The sequence below is a fragment of the Stenella coeruleoalba genome (assembly GCF_951394435.1).
Source record: "Stenella coeruleoalba genome assembly, chromosome: 11".
Classification (NCBI taxonomy): Eukaryota; Metazoa; Chordata; class Mammalia; order Artiodactyla; family Delphinidae; genus Stenella; species Stenella coeruleoalba.
The window spans coordinates 37,878,371-37,905,294 of NC_137157.1; the positions used below are offsets into that span (position 1 = coordinate 37,878,371).

Below are 26,924 nucleotides of genomic sequence, written 5' to 3' on the forward strand. Positions count from 1 at the left end.
TAGATGAACCAGCAACTGGGAGGTGCATCAGTACCACAATAGGAAAACAGAAGAGGAGGGAAAAGAAAAAAAGAAAGAAAAGAAAAAAAAAGGGGGAGAAGGCCTTGGCTATGGAGGGCGGGGCCTAAGCAAGGGCGAGGTTTGGGTGGTGGGTGGGGCTTATGCTTAGGACAGGGCTGGAAAAGGCCCTGGAGGCTGTGGAGGGTGGGGCTTAGGCTCCAGGAACAGAAGGGGCCCAGTCGTGCCCCCCACCCCGGTCTCAGAGGGCAGAGGACCTCACCTGGGAGCCCAGCAGGCTCCCAATGCCCGAGTGGGTGTGGCAAATGCCATCTGCTGCTCTCCCGCTTCTCCCAGAGGGCCCCTCCCACTTGCCTCTCCTGTTCTCCCCTTGCCCTCCTTCTTTAGCCCCCAGGACCAGTGCAGCGTTGGGGCCGGGGGGCTTGGAGGGCAGGGGATCAGCCTGGGAGCTCAGCAGGCTCCCTGTGCCCGAGTGGGTGGGTCAAATGCCCTCTGCTCCTCTCCAGCTTCTACTGGAGGGCCCCTCCCACCTGCCTCTCCTGATCTCCCCGGCCTCAGGGGCACCAATCTTGTCTGGCCTCCACTTCTCCTCCCCCCTCAGTCCCCCCACCTCCTACCAGTTCACTTGGGGGTTCCTCTCGTCTCCTTGGGCATCAGGGTCCCCCACCAGCGGCCGGCAGGCGCCCTAGTTGTGGGGAGATGCTAACTCGGTGTCTTCCCACACTGCCAGCTTGACTCCGCCCCCCCGCACTACTCTTGATAGAGTAGTCTGATCATTTCCTTTTTTAAAGCTTTATATCTATTTAATAACCTGAAATTTAATTTATGTGATATAATTAAAAGTGAGAGAATCCTTTCATCTTTATTACATTTAGTCTTTGAAGAATATGTCTACATAATAGAAACAAATATGAGCTTTTATTATATATAATTTCAAGAAAGGAAGATTTATTTTTCTTGTCAGCTGTTACAAATCCCCTCAACCACACACACACACACACACACACACACACACACACACACGCACGCACACATTTATTTAACATTGGTGAATTAGATTAAGGCCATCTGCTTTCTCACCTTGTTACCTGGTCCATGATTATCATAATATTGAATTTAGAAAACCATCTAAGAAATGGTCCACAGTGGCGTATGCTCCACTTGGGAGGCACAGGCAAGAATCCCAACAGCTCAAGGTAAATCATGGCAACAATTCTATGACAACCACTTTAGAGAAGAAACATTTTCCACTCTCTGGAAGGCTGTACTTCCTCTTATTTTGAGGAGGGTAACTTCTTGTCATCTGCCTTTTCAGGGTGGAGATCACATAGCAGTAACTCTTCAGTTCATCTCCTTATCTAAGAGCCAGAGGACAGCGGCCTGTTTGTCTTCTCATAGTTTCATAAAACACTATGCAGTGGACTCTGAATCTTGCTGAGAATTTCAGTGTCACCTTACTGTGTAAGAGTAGATATTTTGGGTGTGCTACATGCTGACCACGTATGTGATCACACTACATCGTGACAGCTGCCAAAGAAAATTTCCGGTTTCTCCAAAGATGTTGTTAATATCACCCGGCAGTCATTGATCCTATCCCTCTTTTCCACTTCTCAGTCGTTGGACTGGGCTTTTTTTTCCCCCCAAGGCCAAAAAACATTTATATACATATGTATACAAAAAATATATATACACATATATATATAAGTATAGAATTTTTTTTATATTGGAGTATAGCCGGTTAACAATGTTGTGATAGTTACAGGTGCACAGCAAAGCGACTCAGCCATACGTATCATGTATCCATTCTCCCTGGACTGGGGTTTCGATTTCTTACTTTGTCCTAAAGTAAGATAATAAGAACTGTATAGATAGTGTATAATAAGTAGGCACCCCTAGTCTCATTAGATAACAGGATAGGCCACTCAGTTTAAAAAAACAAGCCCGGTAAAATTTCAGATAAATGGGCTTTTCATTTCATTGGTCATGTCAATGTAGAATTTCTTTAATTTTATAATACAAAGTGATAATTTGCTTAACAGATGAGAAAAGTGACTATGTGAACTTATTCTTTCAATAAAAGCTTTTAAAAATATGCATTTACATAGGCAGTGAGAAAATAAAGAGGACACTAGACTTGCAGGCATGGAATCAGAAGTTGTTTTCCTTTAATGCTGAGTTATGCTGACAGTTATCTCTGATAAAAATAAATGGGCCATGTAACAGGAATAATCAGTGGCTGAGAAACATTCTTTGCATCAATCTGAATTGATAGCATTTACCTGATTGAGGGTAGGTAGTAATGAAGCAGTTCAACCTAATTAAAACTTTCTGAGCATTTTTCCCCCTTTCAAAAGTTAGATTTTTATAGGATTTAATTTGCAGGATATGGAAATACAAAGGCAGATTTTTGTCATGCCTAAGGGCTGGTTAATAATGCATTCGGATTCAAATCATCTTCCACATTGATAAAACTGACCTACTTTTTCTTTCAGAGAGAAAACGTCTTATGAAATATTTTCACATAAAAAATGTTGCATTTTGGTGTCTTTTTTCTTACATTCTATAATTAAACCTGGCATATCACTCCCAAAAGTTAAATGAAGTTCAGTTCTTTTTCAGATCTGGGCTTTTTAATGAGTTAGCATCTCTGCTGCCTGAGACAAGTGGCATTCCCTGCTTTGCGTGCCAGAGAATTTTTCTGACAGTAGTAATAATGATGCAGATGTTTTTCTTTGTGGGAATCTTCCAACAATATCCCTAATGAAAACACATGCCTACTTCCTGGCAAATAAAAAAAAATCATTTTTCAAAACAAAAAAATTCAAAGGCCTTCATCCTAAAACGGCAAATATAAACAGTCCGTTATTTTTTTCACATCATTTTTGCTGTGTTCTGTTGTAGCAATAAAGTGATTTTCTTAAACTTTTCTTTCTGGTCTTGATATGGAACCAACTTTTACAAAATCTCATATAGATTCCAAGTAGAGTGGGGATATTTAGAGCCGTAAGGTTATAATTAGATCATAGGGGTCAAGTTTGGGAATTGACTATTGAAATTGATTTGCCATGCCATCTTGAACCTCATGTCTAGCTCATTTGGTTTCAACAAAGAAATAAATACAGTTGCTCTTAGTATTATGCCCTTAAACTTATGAGTGTAACTTTGTCTGTAGATATGGAAATAATGAAAGGTCTGTGTAAATAATCTTAAATCATTTTTTTAGAAAATTGAGGTATAATTGACATGTAATTTGACAAATCTTTTTTATTTTAAAAATGTGAAATTTTGCAAAAATGCAGATGAGGTTTTTCTAAAATAAAATCTAGATATATTTTGGGGTTTAAGTGAATGTTTGCGGCTGCCCTATCCTCAAAGGAATATTTTAATGTGTTTTCCCCCGAAAAAGAGCCTTTCATCAGTTAGCTTTTAAAAAAGAATTTCCAGTTCAGTGCACAAGAGGTGTCCTTACCCTATTCTTTGTTAAAAATGATATTAACAAGACTGAACATGAGGTATATCCTCTTAACAGATTTTTAAGTTTGCAATACAGTATTGTTGACTCTAGGCACAGTGTTGTACAGCGGAACTCTAGAATTTATTCATCTTGCTTAATTGAAATTTTATGCCCATTGTTTAGTAATTCCCCATTTTCCCATCCCTCCCCCCACCCCCCGCCACTTGGCAACCACCTTTCCACTCATTGATTCTATTAATTTGATTTAAATACCTCCTGTAAGTGAAATCATAGAGTATTTGTCTTTCTGTGACAGGCTTATTTCACTTAGCGTAAACAAAAGACAAAAGTGTTGGTTGAGGTGGAGAAATTGGAATCCTTACACACTGTTGGTGGGTTGGTGGGAATGCAAAATGGTGCACCTGCTATGGAAAACAGTATGGAGGGTCCTCAAAAAATTAGAAATAGAACTACCATATGATCCAGCAGCCCCTGCTCTGGGTATTTATCCAAAAGTATTGAAATCAGGATCTTGAAGCGATATTAGCACTTACCCTATTCCTAGGCATTATGCGTGCCTGCAATCATGACAGCTTTATTCCTGACCCACACCCCCAGATGGGGTTCAGGATGGATGAGGACCAGAGATGTCTGTTGTACCCATTGCTTGGTCATTAAAACAAAATAGTGTTTTACATTTACTTGTCTGTGTTAGGAGGACTATGTCAAAATGCCACATCAGATGGGCCACATCAAAATATTCTCATTTTCCACACTTATTTACCACCAGGGGAGTTATTGTGAGCCTCCTTTCTCCCTTCTTGGGTGACTGAGCAATCATAGTCATTAGGACATATAAGTAAACAACCATCAGAATAGAATGGGAAGGGACCTGAGCAATCTGGATAATTCAGGCCAAATGAATCTGCCATCAGTAGCAGCTTGGTTAAGTTTGTGTGCACCTATGGGTAGGTGCTGTCCACTGTTCCTAAGGGCCAGAAGGCTGTGATGTACCTTTCAGAGAGAATGCTCTTGCTAGATTAACTTTTGTTCAGGCATGAGTTATAGTGCTGTTGGCCTTGAGTTCAATGTTAATTATCAACAATATATATTGAATAAAGTGTCTTTAAACAAAAAGTCACATAAAACAAGCTAATAAATTCATCAATTGATGGAGATGTAACCAGAGGCTCATAGGATCCCAATTCTGAATTTTCCATAGGAGCAGTGGTCCAGTATTTGCTAGTTCAATGTTTGCAGAGACTTTATAGACCATAACTATTGCAACTAACAAGAGTCAGCGGTGGTGTTCATATTCAATATAGTCAATTCAAGAAGAGAAATGAGGCCTAGGAATGCAGGTGTATAATATAAAGGATCATAATTCATAATTTTCCAGGATACCTAAACATGTGAAACATGACGAAACTATTTTTATAGGTTTCCCAGAGATTACCAAAATGTGCCTCACTGTAGGGTTAGTGTACGCTGAAGGATTTGGTCATAACTGAGACAGTTAGAACTTCTGCCATCTGATAACTTATTTGAGAAAGGACCAAATCTTCTGCTTCTCTATTTTGAAGACTACTTGAAGGCTGCACAGCTACTATCTAAAAAAGTCTTTAAGTGGTGAGTTAGCACATGTTTTAAAAACACTTTCTAAATAGTAGGAGGAACTATGGAACCTTTGGAAAATTTAAGTGATGATGCAATCATTTGGTATTAAAACCCAGACCAGAAGTCAGGATTCTTTTTTACTCATTTTCAGCATGTATCTGCAACCGCTTCCACTCTGAAGCTTCATTTATTAAACAAGCTTTTTTGGTACTGACTTAATTTCAGAAATAATCTGTTAGTAATTTTCACTATTTAATTGTTATAGAAAAATTTATCTATAGCAAGCATTGCTTCCTGTAGTAAGTATAAAAGATCTTTATTTCTGTGTACCACATAAATTGGCAGAAAACCAGATAGGGAATTACTAGAATTATAATTTGTTAATATCTTCTCTTCTTATTGAACTGTCTATAACTCAGTTTTAACTTCATTTAACTTTCAAGTAATCAAAATAGAAAGAAAAAAAGCAAAGCAAAACAAAAATAATTAGTAGATTATGAAATAAGTCACACAATCTGATTCTGTTTTTTTTTTTTTTTGCATTAGGAGTGAAATTCTGTGGTTCAAAAATCATATGTCTATCTCCAATAGGATTTTTTCTAATTCACATTTTCTTATGAAAATCAGGAGGACCCACTACTTAACATGTCTGTGCCACTAGGATTCTGATGAGTAATGCTTATAGATACAATTCGTTTTTGTGTTTTAATGATCTGGCTCTGATCTAATTGGTAAAATACTGAGTTAAATTATATAGTGTATACTTTCATGCTCAGGAGTTAAAGAAAATCAGGACAAGTCTAATATGAATTTGGCAGTGAATATCCCAAAGTTGATCAGGAAATAATTATAAATAGTCCGTTTCTCTTTTCTATCGATCCCATCCCTTTCATTTTTTATCAGACTTCTAGTTACCAGTAAAAGGGCCTATATTTTCTTGAGTCTATCTGAACAGAAGCAAGAAAAGGTAGGAATCACTAAGTATGAAGTATATAGGCTATAGTAAAAAGGGTAATTGATAAACTCTGTCTTTTGGACAGATGATATATACATGGAGCGCCTTTCATTTTTCAGTCATTTTTTCATAAATACATTTGGCACATTTATAAGATTAAATATGATAGCACCATTAAAATAATGTAGAAGACTAATACATGGCAAAAATATTCCCAGCATTTTAAGTGAAAAATCAGATTATAAAAGGTATGTAATGACTGACTTGATATTGATTTCTTAAAATCAGTAAGTAAAGCAGACTAGAAATAAATCCCCCAAAATGTTAACAGTGGTTATATCCTGGTATGGAATTATAACTGATTCTAATTTCTTGCTTGTACAGTTGTACAAATTTTCTATAGTATATATCGATTACTTTTACTGTCAAATCACTTTTGAAAATTTTATTTCTTTGTATTCCTTCTCTCCTGAATATATTTTATTTGAAAAGGCCTATATATGAGTTATATAAATTCAAATAGATGCCTTGGCTCTATAGGTTAAATATAATACTAAGGCTTAGCTTATAAATTACATAAAAAGATGTTGGAACCCCTCAAGACCCTCACATCTTCTCACTCTAAATTTCACCCAAAGGATAACATATACATAAAGGACTTCATTTGCCAACTAAATAGATAACTCACAAATTATATCTTACAGCCCATATACTTCTAATATTCAGTCCTACATATCTAGCTGTCTACTGAACATTTCTTGGAGATCACACAGTGACTCAAACTCATTATCCTGCATCCCTGCCCATGCCAGCAAACTAGACCCCTTTCCATCTTTTCTCACCCAGAGGCTTCCAGCACCAAATTCTGTTCAGTTTACTCCTTAATCATATTCACCATTCTACTCTGAATTATATCCAGCATCTTCTTGGTTGCCAAACTATAATAGTTTCCTTTTCAACCATGATCCATTTATGATGTCCTAAATATTGCACAGAACATAATTTAACTAAAAATTTTTCATCATTTATCTGAAACTCCAGTCTAACTGTACATCCTGTATTTTTACTGTTACCTCTGGCAACTTTATTAGCTTTAATAATTTTATCTCAATCAACTGAATAATCAGGTTGATTTTTACTGAGTTAAAGTTTTTCTTTACTATTCATTTGATTAGCTGATATGACTCATATGACACTGACAAGATACTCCTAATTATCCAAAATGATTAGTTCATTTTCCTGATAAATACCTATTTTAAGAAGCAGAAATTGATTTTACAACTCTTGCAAACTTTTAAGTATGCAGGTAGATTTCAACCCTGCTGAGCCAATATCCTAGAACTTTGGAATCCTTCATGAGATTTCACGTTGTCTTAATCCAATCAGAAAAAAAGGAGAGAGATTTTAAGCCCCAAACTTTGTTTGAATTTTACCCAAAGTAAGCAAATAGAGATAATCCAGCCCCTTTGAATGGTGCTATACTAATTGGAAATGACATCTTTCCAAAATTTTGCTCAGGCGTTTCCTGTCACAGGGGACTCCTGCTGTGTAACGACGACAGGACAGGAACAGCTGCCTTAAGGGAATTCTTTTTTAGACAACCATAAGGAAAGAGATTTCTCCCTGGTGGCTTGGCCACCTGCCACGTGGACCCTGTGGAAATCATCCATTATTTGTGATCTCATTTTTTCCTTGCAGTTATTAAATAATTTGTACAAAGTATTTGTACTACCTTATGAAAGTTAATGTGTGTTAAGAACCCACTAGGAAATATAAACCAATTATAAAAATAAGTAGAGAAATTAATGGTTAATGGCATAGTTTTAAAAATTATAGTCATTCTTCAGTTTTATAGTTTGACAACTAATGCTTCTGCTTTTATATAACAGAATAATTATAATTAGTTGTAAAACTCTACAGAGTATTTTCTGTTCCCTTTGGAAAATGTAAGTATATGGCAGAATCATTTTAATTCACTTACAACAAATGATATAACTAACTTTTGGAAATTTTAAAATTGATGGCGATTCTGAAGACTGTGATATGTAACATACCAACAGTCCTGATGCCTCTCTACTGAGTTCCTACAGAACTAAAAGAAGAAGAAGAAAAAAGAAAGGATGTGCCATCCATTTACTCTCAGGCATGAAGGGGCATTTAATCCTCTTTGGGAAGTGATCCCAGGTTATCCTCCTTGAGGGTCCTCTCATCCCTGCCACATCATTTGGGAAGCAGAGTTCTGGAGAACTTTCTTAGTGTGCCCTTCTCATTAGAATTAACCTATAACAGCATTTTAGAAAAAGTTCCTGTCCCTTTATAACTTGGCTAGGAAGATGAGTAGATATTGAAAGACATCAATTTGTCCAAAACGTTCCTTATCTTCATCTCTATCTAAGCATTGGTGATCACTTGCAATTTGAGACCATATTTTCCTTCAGTCTAGTAATACCTTTTTCATAAATTCACTTTAACACACGAGTTAGGTCACAAATGATGGACCATTTCAATTCAGCTTTTCTACTGCTGTAGTCTGCTTAGTGCCCTTTAAAGCAGATCACAAATGGCATGTATCACATTGCAGCAGAAAGTCTGAGTTATGGAGTCTCATGTGTGGACTGTGAGAGGTAGACTTGAGATTTCAGTGCTGTTAAGATGTTATCATAGCCAGTGGTCCAGGAGTACTCAGATCCTGTCCTGCATTCTGTCGTTCTTCTCAAGGAGTTACCAACCAAGGAAGCAACGTGAAAGGCCCATAACCAAATAGGAAACAAACGACCACTTTGTTATTAGCATGGAAAGCACCCAAATCCTCTCTAGTACGGCTCTTTCTGGTAAAATATAGATTGGAGAATGAAGTTTGGGTCCTTACATCTAAATGAATCCTCCTTTTTCTCCAGTCTGAATCTGAGATGTCAGGTTTGGCTTAAGGAGGTATTATAGAATAGAAAACGAGAGCAACAGCTACATCTCCTCCAAGCAGGCAACTCCTACCTGAATTCTTGTGACATGGGTGCAGAAAGAGTAGAAGATGGGTCTTGTGGCTCCTAACCCTTTTAGAGACACTGTCAGTAACCCTGGTAAAACCATGGCTTAATACGGTTCTTGGGTGCTGACCAATCATGTGAGCAGATAGGTCTTCCTTCTCTGGGGATATTGAGGCAATAAGTAAGCAGATGTACAGAGGCCCACACTTGAAAGAGAGGGGTCAGAAATGTTTAGTTACCCCAAATGTCACATATTTTTCAATCTTCAGATTCAGTGATTTTTGTTTTTGTTTTTGATTGTAGGTAATGCCACCATTTCTGGCAAGAATGTCAGTCGACATATTGATTTTACCAGTAATATTGTCAAATGTCTGTTTTAATGACTGAACTCTCTTTTTTAAAATTATTTTTATTTTTTTATAAATTTTTGGCTGTGTTGGGTCTTTGTTGCTGTGCACAGGCTTTCTCTAGTTGCGTTGAGCAGGGGCTACTCTTTGTTATGGTGCGCAGGCCTCTCATTGCAGTGGCTTCTCTTGTGGAGCACAGGCTCTAGGCACGCGGGTTTTAGTAGTTGTGTCACGTGGGCTCAGTAGTTGTGGCTCGCGGGTTCTAGGTGTGTGGGCTTCAGTAGTGTGGCACACAGGCTTAGTTGCTCCACAGCATGTGGGTTCTTCCCAGACCAGGGCTCGAACCCGTGTCCCCTGCATTGGCAGGCAGATTCTTAACCACTGCACCACCAGGGAAGTCTCTGAACTCTCTTTTTAAATCATTTCAACCTAATAGAGATGTATTATCCTTTGCTTCTCTATACCTGTCAGTGTTTTTCTTGGCCAATGGGTGGCGTGTTCTCATCAAAGTTGATGGTCAAAGAGAGATGTAGAAAAAGACATTACCCAAGATATTTTATTCTTGGATTTTCACAGGATTGATTTGACTCTTGATGGTCTTAGTGTAGTAGACATGAATTGTAACCAGTGTGTACCATTTTATTTTCTTTTCAAAAAATGGTTGGTTCTAGACATTAAATTTTATACCCTAAATTTTGTAGTTTATAGGAATTCTAACACTGTGATTTTAAATGGAACATTTCCACAGTTAGAAAAGCATATGGAAACAATATAGATACATGGATTGCTATAGATTTAAACGTATAACATTTAATTATAGCTGCCATTTTTCCAAAATGGAAGAAAAAGTTCAAGGCAAAAATTAGATATTTTTTGAATATCTCTTCCTTAATAGATGAGCCAATTTTCAATTGGTCTGGAACTATTTCTACAAAGCCTCCTAAAATAAGTAGACCATGTGTTTGGTGACGAAATCTCTATTTCTGTTTTATTCTAGTCACATCGAGTACAGTATGCACATTCACATCAGGGCACTCGATTTCTGCATGCGTGGACTCCACTAAATGCACTTAAATTTAGAGCCACATATTTATTTTAGATACCTCCCTTGGCCTAAAATTTGCTTTCAGAAAAACTGCCAAGTTTTTATTATAAATACACTGTGGCTTAATATTGTGAATGTTGTCCAACTACCCAGGTGGCCTCTAATTATATAAGGACATGAGGGGGCTCAGTCTTCACTTTTAGTGTTATGAAAATATTTAAGTATTTTAAAATCAAAGTCCACATCAAATAACTTTATTCAACTCTTATCTCAGTTTCCAAATCTGAAAAATCAAGGAATCCATTAAAAAAATTATAGATAGCTATAGATATAAATATCAGTCTTAATACTTACATTGCTTTTTTTCTTATTAAAAAAGTACATTCTTGCTTGCTTTTTAATAAAAACCTACATATAAGAAGCTTTGATTAATATTATAATGTGGTAGGATTTGGACCATGTAATTTTCTCATTTAGACTTTCTCATTCATTTTCTCTAATCTGATCATATGTCTTTCTACTATTTTCCCTCTTGAGGTAACTTGGTTTAATGCCATTTTCATTTTTCACAATGTTGCTGAAAAATTTATTTCTTTTTTCCAGTCATTGATATAGAGAAGTTTATTTAATCTTGATTATAATTCTATTGACATTTTAGTAGCTAGCCCATCTATAATAAGACACTTTGAAAGAGATATTACCATCCATTAAAGTATATGTTGCTTTCCACACTGATAAACTTTGAGGAATGGGGGCTAATGTTATCTTTTTATTATATTAAATACTTTCTTAAATATCTGTAGGTTTTTTGTGTTTTAAGGTCTTTATTTTAGGTTTCCAAAATAACAATTAAGTTTCTGAATATTTTCATCTCTTAAGAAATATTTTCTGCTTTTTTAAAAGTCAGGTTTATTGAAGTATAATTGCCATCGAGTAATATTTCCCCTTGTCAATGTACAGTTTCAGAATTTTAGTAATCCCATACAATCATGTTAACCATAACCTTTATCAAGATATTCGAACAGTTCCAACACTCCGCAGATTTTCTCATACCTGGAGGTCAATTCATCCCACCCCCAGCTTCTGACAACCTTTGATCTGTTTTCTGTCCTTATTATTTTGCCTTTTCCTGAGTATCATGTAAATGACATCTATAGAGTCTGGCTTCTTTCACTTAGCAATGTGCATTTGAAATTCATCCACGTTGATGCATGTATGAGTAGTTTGTTCCTTTTCATTGCCTAGCAGTATTCCATTGTATGGATGTGCTTCCATTTGATATTCATCCACAGTTGAAGCCTATTGAGTTTTTTCCAGTTTGTGGTGATTATGAATAAAGTGTGCTTGTATCTAATTTTTGTATGAATATACATTTTTTATTTATCTTGGATAAATAGCTAAATGTAGATAAGTGAATCTTACAAGTTTAGGTTTAAATCTGTGGAAGACTATTAATTTGTTTTCTCAAGTGGATGTGCCATTTTCTATTACCACAAGAGTTTTGTGGTTCAACATTCTTCCACATACTAGGTATTGTCGGGATTTTTAAAAATCTAGATATTCTAATAAGCGTGTACATGTGTCTAATTATGATTTTAATTTGAATTTCCCAGCAACTAATGATGTTGATTATCTTTTCATATTTGCCACCCATACACCTTTCTTGATGACATGCCTGTTCAGATACTTTACCCAATTTTTAATTGGGTTGTTTTCTTGTTATTGACTTTTGAAAACTCTTTCTATATTCTGGATAGAAGGCCATCATCAGCTATGTGTTTTGCAAATATTTCCTCTTAGTCAGCTTGTCTTTTCATATTCCTAACAGTGTTTTTCCAAGAGTTAGTTTCTGCATCTTTTTTTTACTGTGACTTTAGTCTATCCTCTCTTAGTTTCTAAACCCTCATATTAACAAATTTGCTTTGACTTCTAATGAAAAAATTGTAACTTTTGGAATTGGAAGAGGCTAGAAGAAAACAGGCTCTAAATATAGCATAGTTCTGTATAACATTTACTTGAGTAATGTAGCAATGAGGAATTCTCTTGGCTGAAAGTAGCAGAAAATCCAACTTCAGTGGCTGAAACAAATAGACTGTTTTTCTTCATTACAATTAGTTGAGAGTAGGCAGCTGCTCACAGGGATTCAGGAGCTCCAAGTGATCAGAGCTGATGTCTATGTGTTTCCCTGGCCTTTCTCTTGCAGTTACAGGTTGCTACTACAGCTGATACTATCCACAATCAGGATGAGAAATAGAGGTGGGGAAACAGACAGTGTTTATACCAAAACAGCAACACTTTCATAGAAGCCTCTCATCTACTTCCAGTTGAATTCTCGCTGGACAGAACTGGGTCATGTGGCCAGGCAGTGCTGGGAGGAGGGAGTGGAAAATGGGGGTGGGGTAAGGTGAGCCTAAGTAGTGTTTGCCTCACGCAGCGACTTTAAATAACATCAAAATACAAGAGTCAACACAGCTATCTGCAAGAGCGGAAGACAGAACAATCAGAATCTAGTTTTGAACTCAAAGTTTTTTCCACACTTCTCACCAAGCAGCTAAATTCTAAAGGCATTGTTCCAATCAAATCTCAGACACGCATATAATAGTAATAATAGAAATATAGCAGCTATTATAATAAAAGTATAAGAATAACAGGTTATGGTTCATGAAGCCACATACTTTGTCTTCTTTGGCTGACTCTTGAAGGTAGCATTTTACATAGTAGAAAACTAAGGTGCACAGATAGTAGGCCCCTTAAAGTCACATAGAAAAGGAGTAAAGGGCAAGAAACTGATGATATAGATTTGTCATCCCTTTCCTACATCTCTGTACCAATCAGGGTTTTCAAGATCAAGAAGAATGATTCAGTGTAAAGTTTATATTGTGATATTGTCTACATAGTCTATGATAAATGAGAGCTAAGAAGCAAGAATCCTCTTGCATTTGAATTTTAGCTGTTTGTTTTAACTCTAACTGGGAATTCTGTTGTAAATTTGGTCCACAAGAGAAGCTTTTATGACATTTGTACTTGATATTCTCCCAATGACAAACTTTCCATCCAGAAAAGATAGGCTATCTGCTTTTTAATATAAAGAAAAGTAAAATTTAAACTATTCACTTAAAATATTTTAAAACACTCCTTCTATAATGAACATTAACACTAATTCAAAGTTTTAGAAACAGCCAATATATTTTTTTTCATATTTTGGCCCAGGTGCCTAACCTACTGACTAGAATAGCTTGTAAGTAAATATTAGTTGAATGAATGAATAAATGGATCTTTTTGAACCAACTCACCACAATTCCACTGCCTTTATTGAATTGATCTGTATTTGTAAATTTTCAATAGCTTAGAATAGCTTCTAAATATACAAAATGCTATTGAATTTGTGGGATTTATTCAAGGTTAGGAAATTATTGACTAAGATGTAAACTAAAACTCTATACAAGAGTTTTTATAAATTATTTGACTTTCACTAGGAATTAAACCCATAATATCCAATAGAATGTGCTTAGAAATGCTGTAGGTAAGGTTGCCAGACATTTGGGGACCCAAAAGATTCAGAGGACCATAAGCCCCATGCACTGTCCCTTGAAGAAGCTCATACAACCATTTTCTGTTTTCCCTTCAGAAACTTTATCAGGGTATCTGGGAAATACTTTAGCTTTCCATAACACCTTTCTTCAAAATTTTATACTTTTACAATTGTCCTTGAAAAGTAAGATAGGCAGGGATAGGTTTTGCCTCTTAGGAAGTAAAAAGCTAAGAAACGTTCCTAAGATGACATAGCTAATGGAAGTAGAATTAATATCTCCAAGTTTTGACTTGACTCTATAACTAGACCATGACCTTTTTAGCTCACTTTTGAAAACCAAGTATCAGAATCTATTGTATTTTATAGGAAAAAAGACTGACGATAACACTGGATTTATTTCACTTAATCTTAGTATGTTATAACCAGAAGAGAGGATTGAAATGCTATTTCACTTTCATTTGGAGTTGGTGCATTTGTTGGTTTCAGAATCGTATTGTTGATTGGCAGCCACCACTTGTATAGGTGGTTGACACCATATAAAACCCAGAAACTTTTATGCAAAATATAAGTACTTGTGACATCTGCACATCTGTTTCAACACATGCTGCCAAAATAGTAGTGGTCCGATGTTGTCTCAATATAAGAAAACCTGATGTGGTTAAAAGAGGAAACATTTGGGAGGCAACTGGATATCAATTTCTGTACCAAATTGGCCACTAACTAGCTGTGCAGTTGTGGTTTTGTTATCATCTCCATGGCTGTTTTCTTGTGTGTAGAATGCCTGAATCACAAGTTGTGAGAATTAAATGAACTCATAAATATAAAACGCTTAGCACTACTCTTGGCCTACAGCAAGTCCTTGTTAAATGTGCACCAGAATCATATTTGACTCCAAAAATTATTTACTGAACATTTACGAGACCCTTCTCTCAGTGCGATACAAGTGTTGTTTTATAGCTCACTAATTATTACACATCAAAAGAAAATATATAGCTTGATTCATTAGTTCAGGGTTTTACAATATCAGCATCATTGACATTTTGGCAGATAATTCATTATTGTGGGGAGCTGCCTTGAGCATTGTAGGGTGTTTAGCAGCATCCCGGCTACTGGGCATGTCGACTACTAGATGCCATCAGCACCATCCCTCTCCCCATTTGTGACAACCCAAAATGTCTCCAGACATTGCCCAGTGTCTCCTGGAGGCGGGGGCAAAATTCCCCTAGTTGAGAACTACAGTCTTTGATCAGTTCTTTCTAAAAGTGTTCATAGACTCCTAGTCCTAGAGGATTCTTCCTCAAAGATCCCAGGGTCAAATACATTGGGAAACATTAAATAATAATGATAATAGTAATGATAATAACTAATTTTTTATGCACTTACTACATCCTACAAACTGTTCTTATCTTATTGAATCTTCACAACAGACCTAGAAGTTAATTGATGCCTTAAGCACATTTTTCAAATGCAAAAATTGAGCCCCAGAGAAATGAAGTAACTGACAAAAATCATACAATTAATAAGTGGCCCAGGGTTTGTTTCCAAGTCATCTCCAGAGCCTGTGCAATTATCTATATATAGTACTACTTCTTGCATAGCACGTTTTTAAGTTCACAGTTCAAATTGGGGTGTTAAGGATAATTATTCTTAATTTGTATTTGCTTTATCTCAGGCTCTTACAAAATTAGTTTTTCTTCTGTGCTTCAGTTTTCCTCATTTTTATTTTTTATTGAAGTATAATTGACATATGTTAGTTTCAGATGTACAACATAGCAATTTAATATTTGTATACCTTGTGAAATAATCACTACAGTAAGTCTAGTTTAAATCCATAACCATGAATAGTTACAATTTTTTTTCCTTGTGATTAGAACTTTTATGATTTACTCTCTTAGTAACTTTCAAATATGCAATACAGTATTATTAACTGTAGTCACCATGCTGTCCACTGTATTCCCATGACTTATTTTGTAACTGAAGTTTGTACCTTTTTGCCCACTCCCAACTCCCCTCTCTGGCAACCACCAATCCATTTTCTGTATCTATGAGCTTGGTTTTATTTGTTTGTTTGTTTTGTTTTTTTTAGATTCCACATATAAGTGAGATCATGTGGTATTTATCTTTCTCTGTCTGACTTATTTCACTTCGCGTAATGCCTCCAAGATCCATCTACATTGTTATGAGTAACAAGATTTTACTCTTTATTTTTTTTTGGCTGACTAGTATACCATTGCATGTATATACCATATCTTCTTTATCTATTTATCCACTGATGTCCACTTAGGTTGTTTCCATACCTTGGCTCCCCTAAATAATGCTGCAGTGAACATGGGTGTGCATATATCTTTTCAAATTAGTGTTTTCATTTTCTTTGGATAAATACCCAGAAGTGAAATTACTGGATCATATGGTAGTTCTATTTTTAATTTTTTGAGGAACCTCCATAATGCTTTCCATAGTGGTGCACTAATTTACAACGGCACCAACAGTACATGAGGGTTTCCTTTTCTCCACATCCTCTCCAACACTTATTTCTTGTCTTTTTGGTAATAGCCATTCGGACAGGTATGAGGTGATATCTCATTATGGTTTTGATTTGCATCCCGTGATGGTTAGTGATGTTGAGCATATTTTCATGTGCCTCTTGGCCATCTGTATGTCTTCTCTGGAAAAATATTCAGATCCTCTACCCATTTTTATATTGGATTGTTTCATTTTTGTTTTTGCTGTTGGATGAGTTTTTCATATATTTTGGATATTAACCTCTTATCACATATATGATTTGCAAATGTTTTCGCCCATTGAGTAGGTCGCTTTTTCATTTTGTTGATGATTTCCCTTGCTGTGTAGAAGCTTTTTAACTTGATGTAGACCCATTTGTTTATTTTTGCTTTTGTTGTCTTTGCTTTTAGAGTCAGATCCAAAAAATAATCTTTAAGATTGATATCAAGGATCTACCACCTATGTGTTCTTCTAGTTTTATGGTTTCAGGTCTAACATTCAAGTGTTTAATCCATTTTGAATTAATTTTTGTGTATGGTCCAAGATAATAGTTTAGTTTAATTCTTTTGCATGTGGCTGTCCAGTTTTCTCAACACCATTTATTTGAGAGACTGTCCTTTCTCTATTGTGTATTCTTGCTTCCTTTGTCATAAGTTAATTGACCATACATGTATGGGTTTATTTTTGGGCTCTCGATTCTGTCCTATTGATCTATGTGTCTGTTTTTATACCAATATCATACGGTTTTGATTACTACAGCTTTGTAATATAGTTGGAAAACAAGGAGTGTGATGCCTCCAGCTTTGTTCTCCTTTTTCAAGATTGCTTTGTCTATTCAGGTCTTTTGTGGTTCCATATAAATTTTAGGATTGTGTTCTATTTCTGTGAAATATGCCGTTGGAATTTTGTTAAGAATTGCATTGAATCTGTAGATTGTTCTAGGTGACATGGTCATTTTAACAATATTAATTCTTCCAGTCCATGAGTACAGAAAATCTTTTCATTTATTTGTGTCTTCAATTTCTTTCATCGACATCTTATTAGTTTTCAGTGTACAGGCCTTTCACCTCCTTGGTTAAAAAAAAGTAGTTTTTCTCTTAATCAATTGATGACAACCATTCCTCCTCCCCCAATTATTTGCTACATGATTGTCCTCATAAACATCCTTGAATGCAAACAAACACGTCACTCCTCCGGAAAAGATGACCGCAATGACTCCAGACAAACTCAGTTGGCCAGGAGCCAAGGAGGGAGAAATTTACTCTGCTTGGGGAAGGCAGAGAATGTTTAACAGAGAAGACAATATTTGAATTAAGCCTTTAATGACTGTGTTAAACTTAGATAAATAAGAGTCTTCCTGATGGAAGGGCATTCCAAGCAGAACATACAGCATGTGCAAAAGCCTGGGCAACTAAGAGGGTACGATATGTTTGGGTAATGCTCAGGGAGGAGAAAAGGAAGTAGGAAAACAAGACGAAAGAGGAGGCTGTGCTCTGCATTATTTTCACTAGCTTGACTTTTGTAAGAATTTGACTTTGCAACCTTTACTGTAAGGGCAGCAGACAGCCAAGAGCACAGCAGCAGTATGGTCAGGTAGGTACTTGATGTTGATAACTAAAGTCTATAGTGTTTTGGTGATAGAGAGACCCAATTAAGACACTAATTCCGTGCTTCGAGCAACAGATAATAAATAAGTTAGGATGGAGCAAACGGGTCAGATTTGAGAGAGTTTATTAACAAGAGAAACAGGCAAACAGGCTGGAGAAAATCCTCTTAAATGGGCTGTAAGAGCAAGTAAGTGGCATTTATTTGTGGAAGGACCATTTCTGTGAAACAAAACAATACACTTTCAAGGAAATAACATGGAAACATGTTTAGCAGTTATTTTGGTAACCTAAAGAATTTGCATGAACAGGTCCCAGTTCCACAAAATGGTCTTCTGGAAACTTGCTCTCTTCCTGTTCAGATTTCCCACAGAAACTGAATACCCCAGTTATTTAGTGGAAACATAAGGATTAAAGGTGGATCCTCAGTAGTGCTCCTACCTTTCTACTCCAGACCACTTTGTCTTTCTCCTCCTAAATATGCTACCTGGGAAAGATGAATCAGCGTTAGTGGAGATTCAACCAAATATATTTGAGACATGAGCCAATAAAAAATGTTGGGAAATCAGTCCCAGACATTCAATGAATGGTTGTTGAATGGATGAATTAATCACATTTTGAATTCACCGTAATAATTTCTGACTTAAGAATATAAAATAAGATCAATAGAAAGGAAAAAATCTTCAATTAAAATTTTCCTGTTTCATCTTTCACTGATGTAGCTAATGGGTCACTCCTGAAAAATACTCCAGCATAATACCAAATGGACTTTTACCCCTGTGCCTTATGCAATAGATATTTACAAATTTATTATTTAAATCTTCAAAATGAGCATATAATCAAGCATATTTAATCGTGTTATTTTTTCAAAATATCTTCTTCAAACTATCCTTTAAAAGTCATCCTCTATACTTCAGTTTATTTAAAATTGAGCAATTTATTTTACTACTGATTTCCTAACCCCCCCCCCATCCCTGGTAGTTTAAAGGAAAAACAGTTTTTCTGTTATGTTTCAACAATTTGTATAGTTGTGTCTAGAATCATAATTAGTAATAATACCTGCTGTCTAAGGAGTACCTGCTGTGGATGGCGTTTTGAAAGTATTCTTTCAAAGAAAAATAACCATACTGGCCGGGACAACCCCCATCTTCTTGAGGTGCATTGGGCAAGCTGGCGGTGCTGGGGAGGGGAGATGTTGCGGTCGCTGTTAGTGACCCTGTGGCGCGTCTCTGTGGGACCGGGAACTTTAAGATAGCCAGAATGGCAGAAAATGGTGATAATGAAAAAATGGCTGCTCTGGAGGCCAAAATCTGTCATCAAATCGAGCATTATTTTGGTGACTTCAATTTTCCACGTGCCAAATTTTTAAAGGAACAGATCAAACTGGGTGAAGGCTGGGTACCTTTGGAGATAATGATAAAATTTAATAGGTTAAACCGTCTAACAACAGACTTTAATGTAATAGTAGAAGCATTGAGCAAATCAAAGGCAGAACTCATGCAAATAAGTGAAGCAGAACTCACGGAAATAAGTGAAGATAAACTAAAATTAGAAGATCTCCAAGCAAACCCTTCCCTGAAGTGACTGATGAGTATAAAGCTGATGTAAAAAACAGATCTGTTTATATTAAAGGCTTCCCAATTGATGCAACCCTTGATGACATAAAAGAATGGTTGGAAGATAAAGGTCAGGTACTAAATATTAAGATGAGAAGAACATTGCACAAAGTATTTAAGGGATCAATATTTGCTGTATTTGATACCATTGAATCTGCTAAGAAGTTTGTTGAGACCCCTGGCCAGAAGTACAAAGACCCAAAGACCTGCTAATACTTTTCAAGGACGATTACTTTACAGAGAAAAATGAAGAAAGCAAAATAAAATAGAAGCTAAATTATGAGCTAAACACGAGCAAGAAGAAAAACAAAAGTTAGCAGAAAATGCTGAAATGAAATCTCTAGAAGAAAAGATTGGCTGCTTGCTGAAATTCTCGGGGGACTTAGATGATCAGATGTGTAGAGAAGATTTGCATGTCCTTTTCTCAAATCATGGTGAAATAAAATGGATGGACTTCGTCAGAGGAGCCAAAGAGGAAATAATTCTGTTTAAAGAAAAAGCTATGGAAAGCAAAAGACGCAAATAATGGTAACCTACAATTAAGGAACAAAGAGGTCACCTGGGAAGTTCTAGAGAGATGTGGAAAAAGAAGCATTGAAAAAAATAGTAGAAGATCAACAAGAATCCCTAAACAAATAGAGTCAAAAGGTCGCAGGTTTAAAGGAAAAGGAAAGGGAAATAAAGCTGCCCAGATTGGGTCTGCTAAAGGAAAAGTACAGTTTCAGGGCAAGAAAACTAAATTTGATAGTGATGATGAACATGATGAAAATGGTGCATCTAGACCAGTAAAAAGAGCAAGAGAAGAAACAGACAAAGAACCTTCATCTAAACAACAGAAAACAGGGCATCCCTGGTGGCGCAGTGGTTGAGAGTCTGTCTGCCGATGCAGGGGTCACGGGTTCGTGTCCTGGTCTGGGAAGATCCCACATGCCGCAGAGCGGCTGGGCCCGTGAGCCATGGCCGCTGAGCCTGCGCGTCTGGAGCCTGTGCTCCGCGACGGGAGAGGCCGCAACAGTTAGAGGCCCGCGTACCGCAAAAAAAAAAAAAAACAATACAGCAGAAAACAGAAAATGGTGCCAAAGACCAGTAATTTAGTAAACATTTTTTATTCATTTTAATTAGATTTTAAGCTGCTTTTGTCTTTGGAGGCTTTAAACAGAAAACCGAATTAGGTCCACTTCAATGTCTACCTGTAAGAAAGGAAAATTTTTTTGTTGCTTAACTTGTCTTTTTGTTGTTGTTGTTGTTATCCAAACGAGTATGCTTTTATGTATAATACTGTTCGTGTTCTTTCAGATTATTCAAATATCAAAAGAAACATTCTTCCACTAAATTGCCTTTGTAATATGAGAATGTGTTAGTACAAAGTAATAAACTGTATACTGCATAAAAAAAAAAGAAACAACCATACTAAATAAATATTCTTTACCCATTTTTCAGATGGGCAAAAAGAGCATCAAAGTGGTAAAGTAGTTCAACCAAGACCTCATAGTTCCCCAATTGTATTATAAGGCTCAAACGTAGGTCCGTTAGTCAGCAAAACCTGTATGCTTTCTATGACATCATTCTGGGTCCAGATTTTACCCCCCATTTTTTCTATTTCATGTAAATGTTAACATGAACCCATAGTTGATATGTTGTTCTGTATTACTAATTCCAAGAATCTCTTACTTTGCTTGTCTTTGCTCCTGAATCTCTATAGTTATGAATTATGAATGTGTGTCAGTAACACATTCCAACTTGCATACCTTCCAACATTCAAGGAAAAGATATTGTAATCCCAGCTCTGTGGAATATTAACTTAGAAAACTATTTTTAAAGTGTTACCTAGATTCAGGAAATAACTATATACATTATTTTTATTACGTATTTGAGAGATAGAACTATAAATAATGGTAGAAATTTTTACCAACAGTGGTTTTTATAAAACCAAATATAAAAGTTTTATTACTTGATAAACATGGATAGCCAAATTAAAAAGTGAATAAAAGTGATTGCCCTCTCTTCTCTGCCCTAACCACCACCTGCCCGCTCCCCCCCCAAAAAAAATTGGAGGGATTTTTGGTCCAAATCATCAGGATAATTGATTCAAAGCTATTTCACTTTGTGATAGGGAACTTCTGCCTTACAATGAAAACTTATTGTCCTATCTGCAATGAAAGAATTGATATTCTTAATGTTCTTACACGTTCTTTTTTTATGTGAACATTTTAGGTGTATCAATATATGCATGAAACGATAACTGTTAATGGCTGTCCTGAATTCCGTGCCAGGGCCACAGCAAAGGTAAGACTTGAGTAACTTTAAAAATATACTTAACCCCAGTGATCTAGTAATTGATTGTGCGCGTGTGTGTTTCAGGTATTCTCGTGTGTACACTGTAAGAGAATTTAGACATCAGTGGCAGCCCAGAGTCTAGAACCAGTACTACTTCCCAGGTAAAAATCCTAATGGAAAATTGAACGTTTCTGCTGCTTCTGTAGCTTAAGAAAGGAGAATGATTTCATTAAACTCACTGAATGTTCATTTGGCACAAGCAAATCTGCTGGTTCATTGTATAAATACTTCTTGGTTTTCTGACACATTCCTGTGATCCAAAAGAACCTGTTCCCTACTCAACACATGAAGATTTGTACAAGTCTAAAAGTTTGACTCAAGCTAGACATGACGAGAACTCACCTGATACCCACTGATGCAGAATTCTTCCATGTACTCAGCAGAGTAGCTGAATGAATATGATGTTGACCTAAAGGGAAGGTCTGTTACCTGTTTTGGTAGTGACCACATTTGCTCTTGAAAAACTCAAATCCAGAGATTGCAGAGACCTTCCGAATGAAAATGTTACAGCAGTAGGATCATGAAATTATCTGGGAAACAGACCATAGGAAATAATAGTTTTAAACTAAAATCACTAATGCAGTTCTTACTTTACAAGTACAGAAATGTTATAATAGATACACATTTGCTTTTTAAAAGCTTTTCTCTTTCTAATATGTGTAAGAAATAAGAACTGCTGAAAATAATCAGAATTTTCCATTTAATTCTTTTGTGTTACATCACCGCTTGTTTGGTTTCTCTCCTGATTTTTTCAGTTTTCATTCTGTAACTGAACACTATAGATTTGTGATTTTTTTGGTTTTTGATTTTTTTAACCCAGGCAAAAAGAGGGTATTATTATCATTACATCATGCTTTGCTTGTACTGAAGTGGAACACACACAGAAAAATGATCCCTACATGGTTTAATTAAGGGGAAAGTGAATTATGTAGTGTTTTACCATTCTCATTTCTTATTCATGTAGAACAGCAGGATAGCAGCATAATGTTGCAATAGCACAATATTTTCTGGTTGTTTCTGGGCTGTCTGCATTGCATCCATGTCAGCCATTAAAATCTATGCATGACAGCAAGGTTTGCATGAGCAAATGCATGTAGCTAAAAGCAAGCCATTATTTCCATATCATTCACTATCTTTCAGTAAATGCAGACAGTAGCATAATGCTAAATTGATGTGATAATGCTGTGTGTGGAAAAGAATGTACAGTCGTTGGGAATCAATATTTTCACAGTGTTGAGTAAATCACTTTATAGTAGGTATCCAACCAACTGTGGTTAAGGCAGTTTACCAGAGGTGGAAAATAAGAAGCAGGCAGAAGAATCTTTTCTTGATAGAAACTATTTAAATCTTCTCTATGGAGGGGAGGGGGGTGAAAACTAATGGTAAGTTGTTTCCTTCAACTTATTTTTTAAATTAATATATATGAATTTTAAAATAAAGTTATATCCATATTAAATGATATTTTGTACATCTAGGTATAAAACCATGGAGTGCTCATTTTGCCTACGTTACTGCAGTAGTTGAAATATTAATGTAAAATATAGGGGAAAAAAACCTGTGCCAGATAAGAGGACCTCTCATAATAATATGGAATATTGATATGAAATAATTATAATCTGTTTGAATCTATTATTTTCTTTTAGCTTTTTTTTCTTTTAGGCATTTTCAATTAAAAAAGAAAAAGAAACTAAATTTTCTAAGCCAGTGGTTTGGCAATAGCAAAATTCTAGATGTATTCACCAGTATATATACATATAAGTGCTCATCAGTGTATTGAATACATTTATGTGCAAACACCAAGTTAGACCGTGTGTCATACAAAGAAGTGGAAGCCACGATCTCGGCCCTTCGGGTGCCCATGGTCAACATATATACAATATATACAGTAATTATAGTTTATGTACCATATGTAGGTATTATATGTACCAAAGCTATTTGGAGTCCAAGAATAGGAAGATTTGCATCTAACCAAGGTTAGTGGGAAAGATGTTTATGAGGAAGGGAAATTTTTATCATAATGGGTAAGGTCTAGAAAGGTGGAAATATCAATAGTTGGGCTGAGCTTTACCAAAGAAAGGAATTATAAAGGACATCTAAATGAAGAAAGCCCCCTCCCTTTCGTGTTCTTTCTTTCACAGGAGAATGCTATAAAATAGGAGGAGTTGCCAGATCTACACACTGCAGGTCATGTGATGAGCCTTATTTCCCTCGTTTTTATCACCAAATGACCATCTTTTCTTTCAGGCAACAGTTGCAGCTTTTGCAGCTAGTGAAGGCCATTCCCACCCTCGGGTAGTCGAGCTGCCAAAAACGGATGAAGGCCTTGGTTTTAATGTGATGGGAGGAAAGGAGCAAAATTCCCCCATTTATATCTCTCGCATCATTCCTGGAGGGGTGGCCGAAAGACACGGAGGCCTCAAGCGAGGAGACCAGCTACTATCAGTGAATGGAGTGGTACGTTCATAACATAATCAGAGGTTTTTCTCTCTAAGCACATTCTTGTTTTTCCCCTGCTGTTACTAAAGTCAATGCTGAAATCCTAGAACAAATCTTAATTTTGTGTCCAAACAGCTTCCTCAGCATTGATGGATATTAAGCCTACAAAAGCAGCAATTTTATAGTTTTGATGTCTCATTTTGTCTTATTCAGGGATGATAAGTAGGACCTAGTGGGAAAATCATCCCAAGATATTATCCCAACTAGTAGAATTTCCCCCATATAATACTATAATTGAATTAATATTTAAAAGAACATAATTTCAAGTCACTTTTATTCAGTTATTATAAGCAAATATACACATTTAAAAAATAAAGCTAAAACTTCTCACTCTATATATTTTTCATTTTCATTAAAGAGGAAGAATAATTTTAATATGTATAATAATAACACACATGGGAAAGGCTAATGCACAGATAATTCTGTAAGCCGGGTATACAGCTAGAGTATAACAAAAATAGATCAGCCTCTTTCCTGGAAAAGTTTGATTATATTATCTATTCATCATATTTATTTTAGTTTTCACATGAAGTTAAAACTAAGAACATACTTTTTTTTCATAACCTCATATTCTTTGGCTGCCATTACCTCCACATGTAATAACGAGTTGTTAATGAAATGGCTTCATGTGAAATGAATAATTTTTCCCCATAACTTCTACTTAAATAAAAAAATTAACCTAAAAGCATAAATTTCAGAAGTATAGATAGGAACATATCAAAGCTTACTTTTCTGTTCACCTAGGATCTGTCTTCTAAGAACTTAAGATTTTAAAAAATAAATTAGATTTGGGTTATTTGTGACCATATTGATTTCTGCTAAGGACATAATATCCAAAATAAATGAATTTGGAATGTGATATTTTGTTGGTAACTATGGAGTAAATTCTTCTATTTATTATCTTGCATTTTTTTTAGCCTGATTAGTAGCTTTATAGGACCCAAAATCATTCATTCAACTCCACTGATCCCTGCTGTACATCAGAATCATCAGTCCATGAATATTTTATTTCCCTTAAGCATTCCAATTCTAAAATTACCATTTCATTTACTTTTTTCTATGGAACAATGCTTTGAGATGAGCTTTTTATTGACCTTTAGATAACTATGACTTTTCAAAGCATGTTTCAACTGATAATTTTATAGTCAAGCTTTCTAGGAGAGGGCTCTAGAGCTAGGTCATGCAATTATGTCACAGAGTAATCTGTGCCTCAGTGTATGAAATTACAATTTCTCTGAATATATTGGGTAGATCAAAAGAGAGTATAGATTTTAAAACATGAGAAGTACAAAAAAAGAACCAAAACTATATTAATAGTGTGTATATATATAAAGGAACAGTAAATATATATCAAATCAATTTAATATGAGTTGACTTTAAGCTATCTGTCAAAAGGGCTAAAGAGCCTTTGTTTAACCCATACATTTGCAGAGAACCCAGCTGCTGCCATTTCATAACCACTCATCCATTCCTTGCAATGACCATGTGACTTTATCTGGGAGTCTGCGGGAGCAGTTGGAGCAATGAAATCAGACACATCAGGCTCTACCACTCAATATCCATATTTTTATGGATTAATATCCCCTAAACCTGAATTTTCTAATCTGAGTAAGGGGAGTAGTGACTAATTTGAAGGGCTCTGATGAAAATTAAAATGAGGCAAAATGTCTGTTGAGAGCTATCCTGTGATAATTTGGTTATACACACCTTTGATAGGTAAGTGTGGTTACTGCAGAATGTTGAAAAGGGTTAGCAGTCCCCCTATGATATTGCTATTGCCAGCTATAAGTTTTAAAGCAAATTCTGCTACACATATAGTCATATTTTAGCAAACATTTACTAGCAAATAGGCATTAATAGACTCATACAGCCTCTTCCGTAAGTTTGATGATATCCTAGTTCTCTGCTATTCAGATATTCCAGTCATTACCTTGAAAAAAAGGTTTACTTGAGGCAGATGAAACAACGTTCCAGAGCCAGGATTTTGTTATCTTTATATTCAGCATCAAACAACCAGAAATTCTACTAGACTGACAGTTGGAAATAAGAAGCTTTAGTGTTCAACTTAGGCCACTGATCCTTCGGTACAGGCTGTGGGCCTCCTTAAGAGTTTTGTAACCTGGTCATGCAAACGTGGGGGACATCTCCAAAATCTCTAGTATTCCACTTATATTTAAAACCTTTAATTTTGTCCATTAAGTTCCATTTATAATGCTAGTGAATAAGTCACTAATTGTGCCAGTGGGAATCCATTTCTGACATATGTTGCTAATAAAACAAAGCATCAAGATGGGTATAACAAATGCTTTTGTAGTGACCAACCTCTAGAATGTTGCCTTGGTAACACTCTATAATGTTTGCTGACCACCTAGACTGCTTTAAGCTTCTAAGTTTGGAGTTTAAAACATTGTACATCT

At 35.9% G+C, this 26,924-nt stretch overlaps 1 protein-coding gene and 1 pseudogene across 10 annotated transcripts in view; both read left to right on the forward strand.

The window, feature by feature from the left end:
- LIN7A (lin-7 homolog A, crumbs cell polarity complex component) overlaps window positions 1-26,924 on the forward strand; it is a 390,131-nt gene that overhangs the window by 177,034 nt on the left and 186,173 nt on the right. For 8 of the 9 annotated variants that reach the window (XM_079936906.1, XM_079936904.1, XM_079936909.1 and 5 more), the window contains 2 exons: window positions 21,889-21,960; window positions 24,256-24,465. In XM_079936906.1, the coding sequence (XP_079793032.1) occupies window positions 21,889-21,960; window positions 24,256-24,465 (282 nt within the window). Of the gene's footprint in view, window positions 1-21,887; window positions 21,961-22,035; window positions 22,113-24,255; window positions 24,466-26,924 lie in introns of those variants that run through there. The other variant, XM_079936912.1, reaches the window with a different exon arrangement.
- LOC307193892 (lupus La protein homolog) lies at window positions 19,319-20,543 on the forward strand (annotated as a pseudogene). Its single transcript has one exon. The product of its transcript is annotated as a lupus La protein homolog (transcript).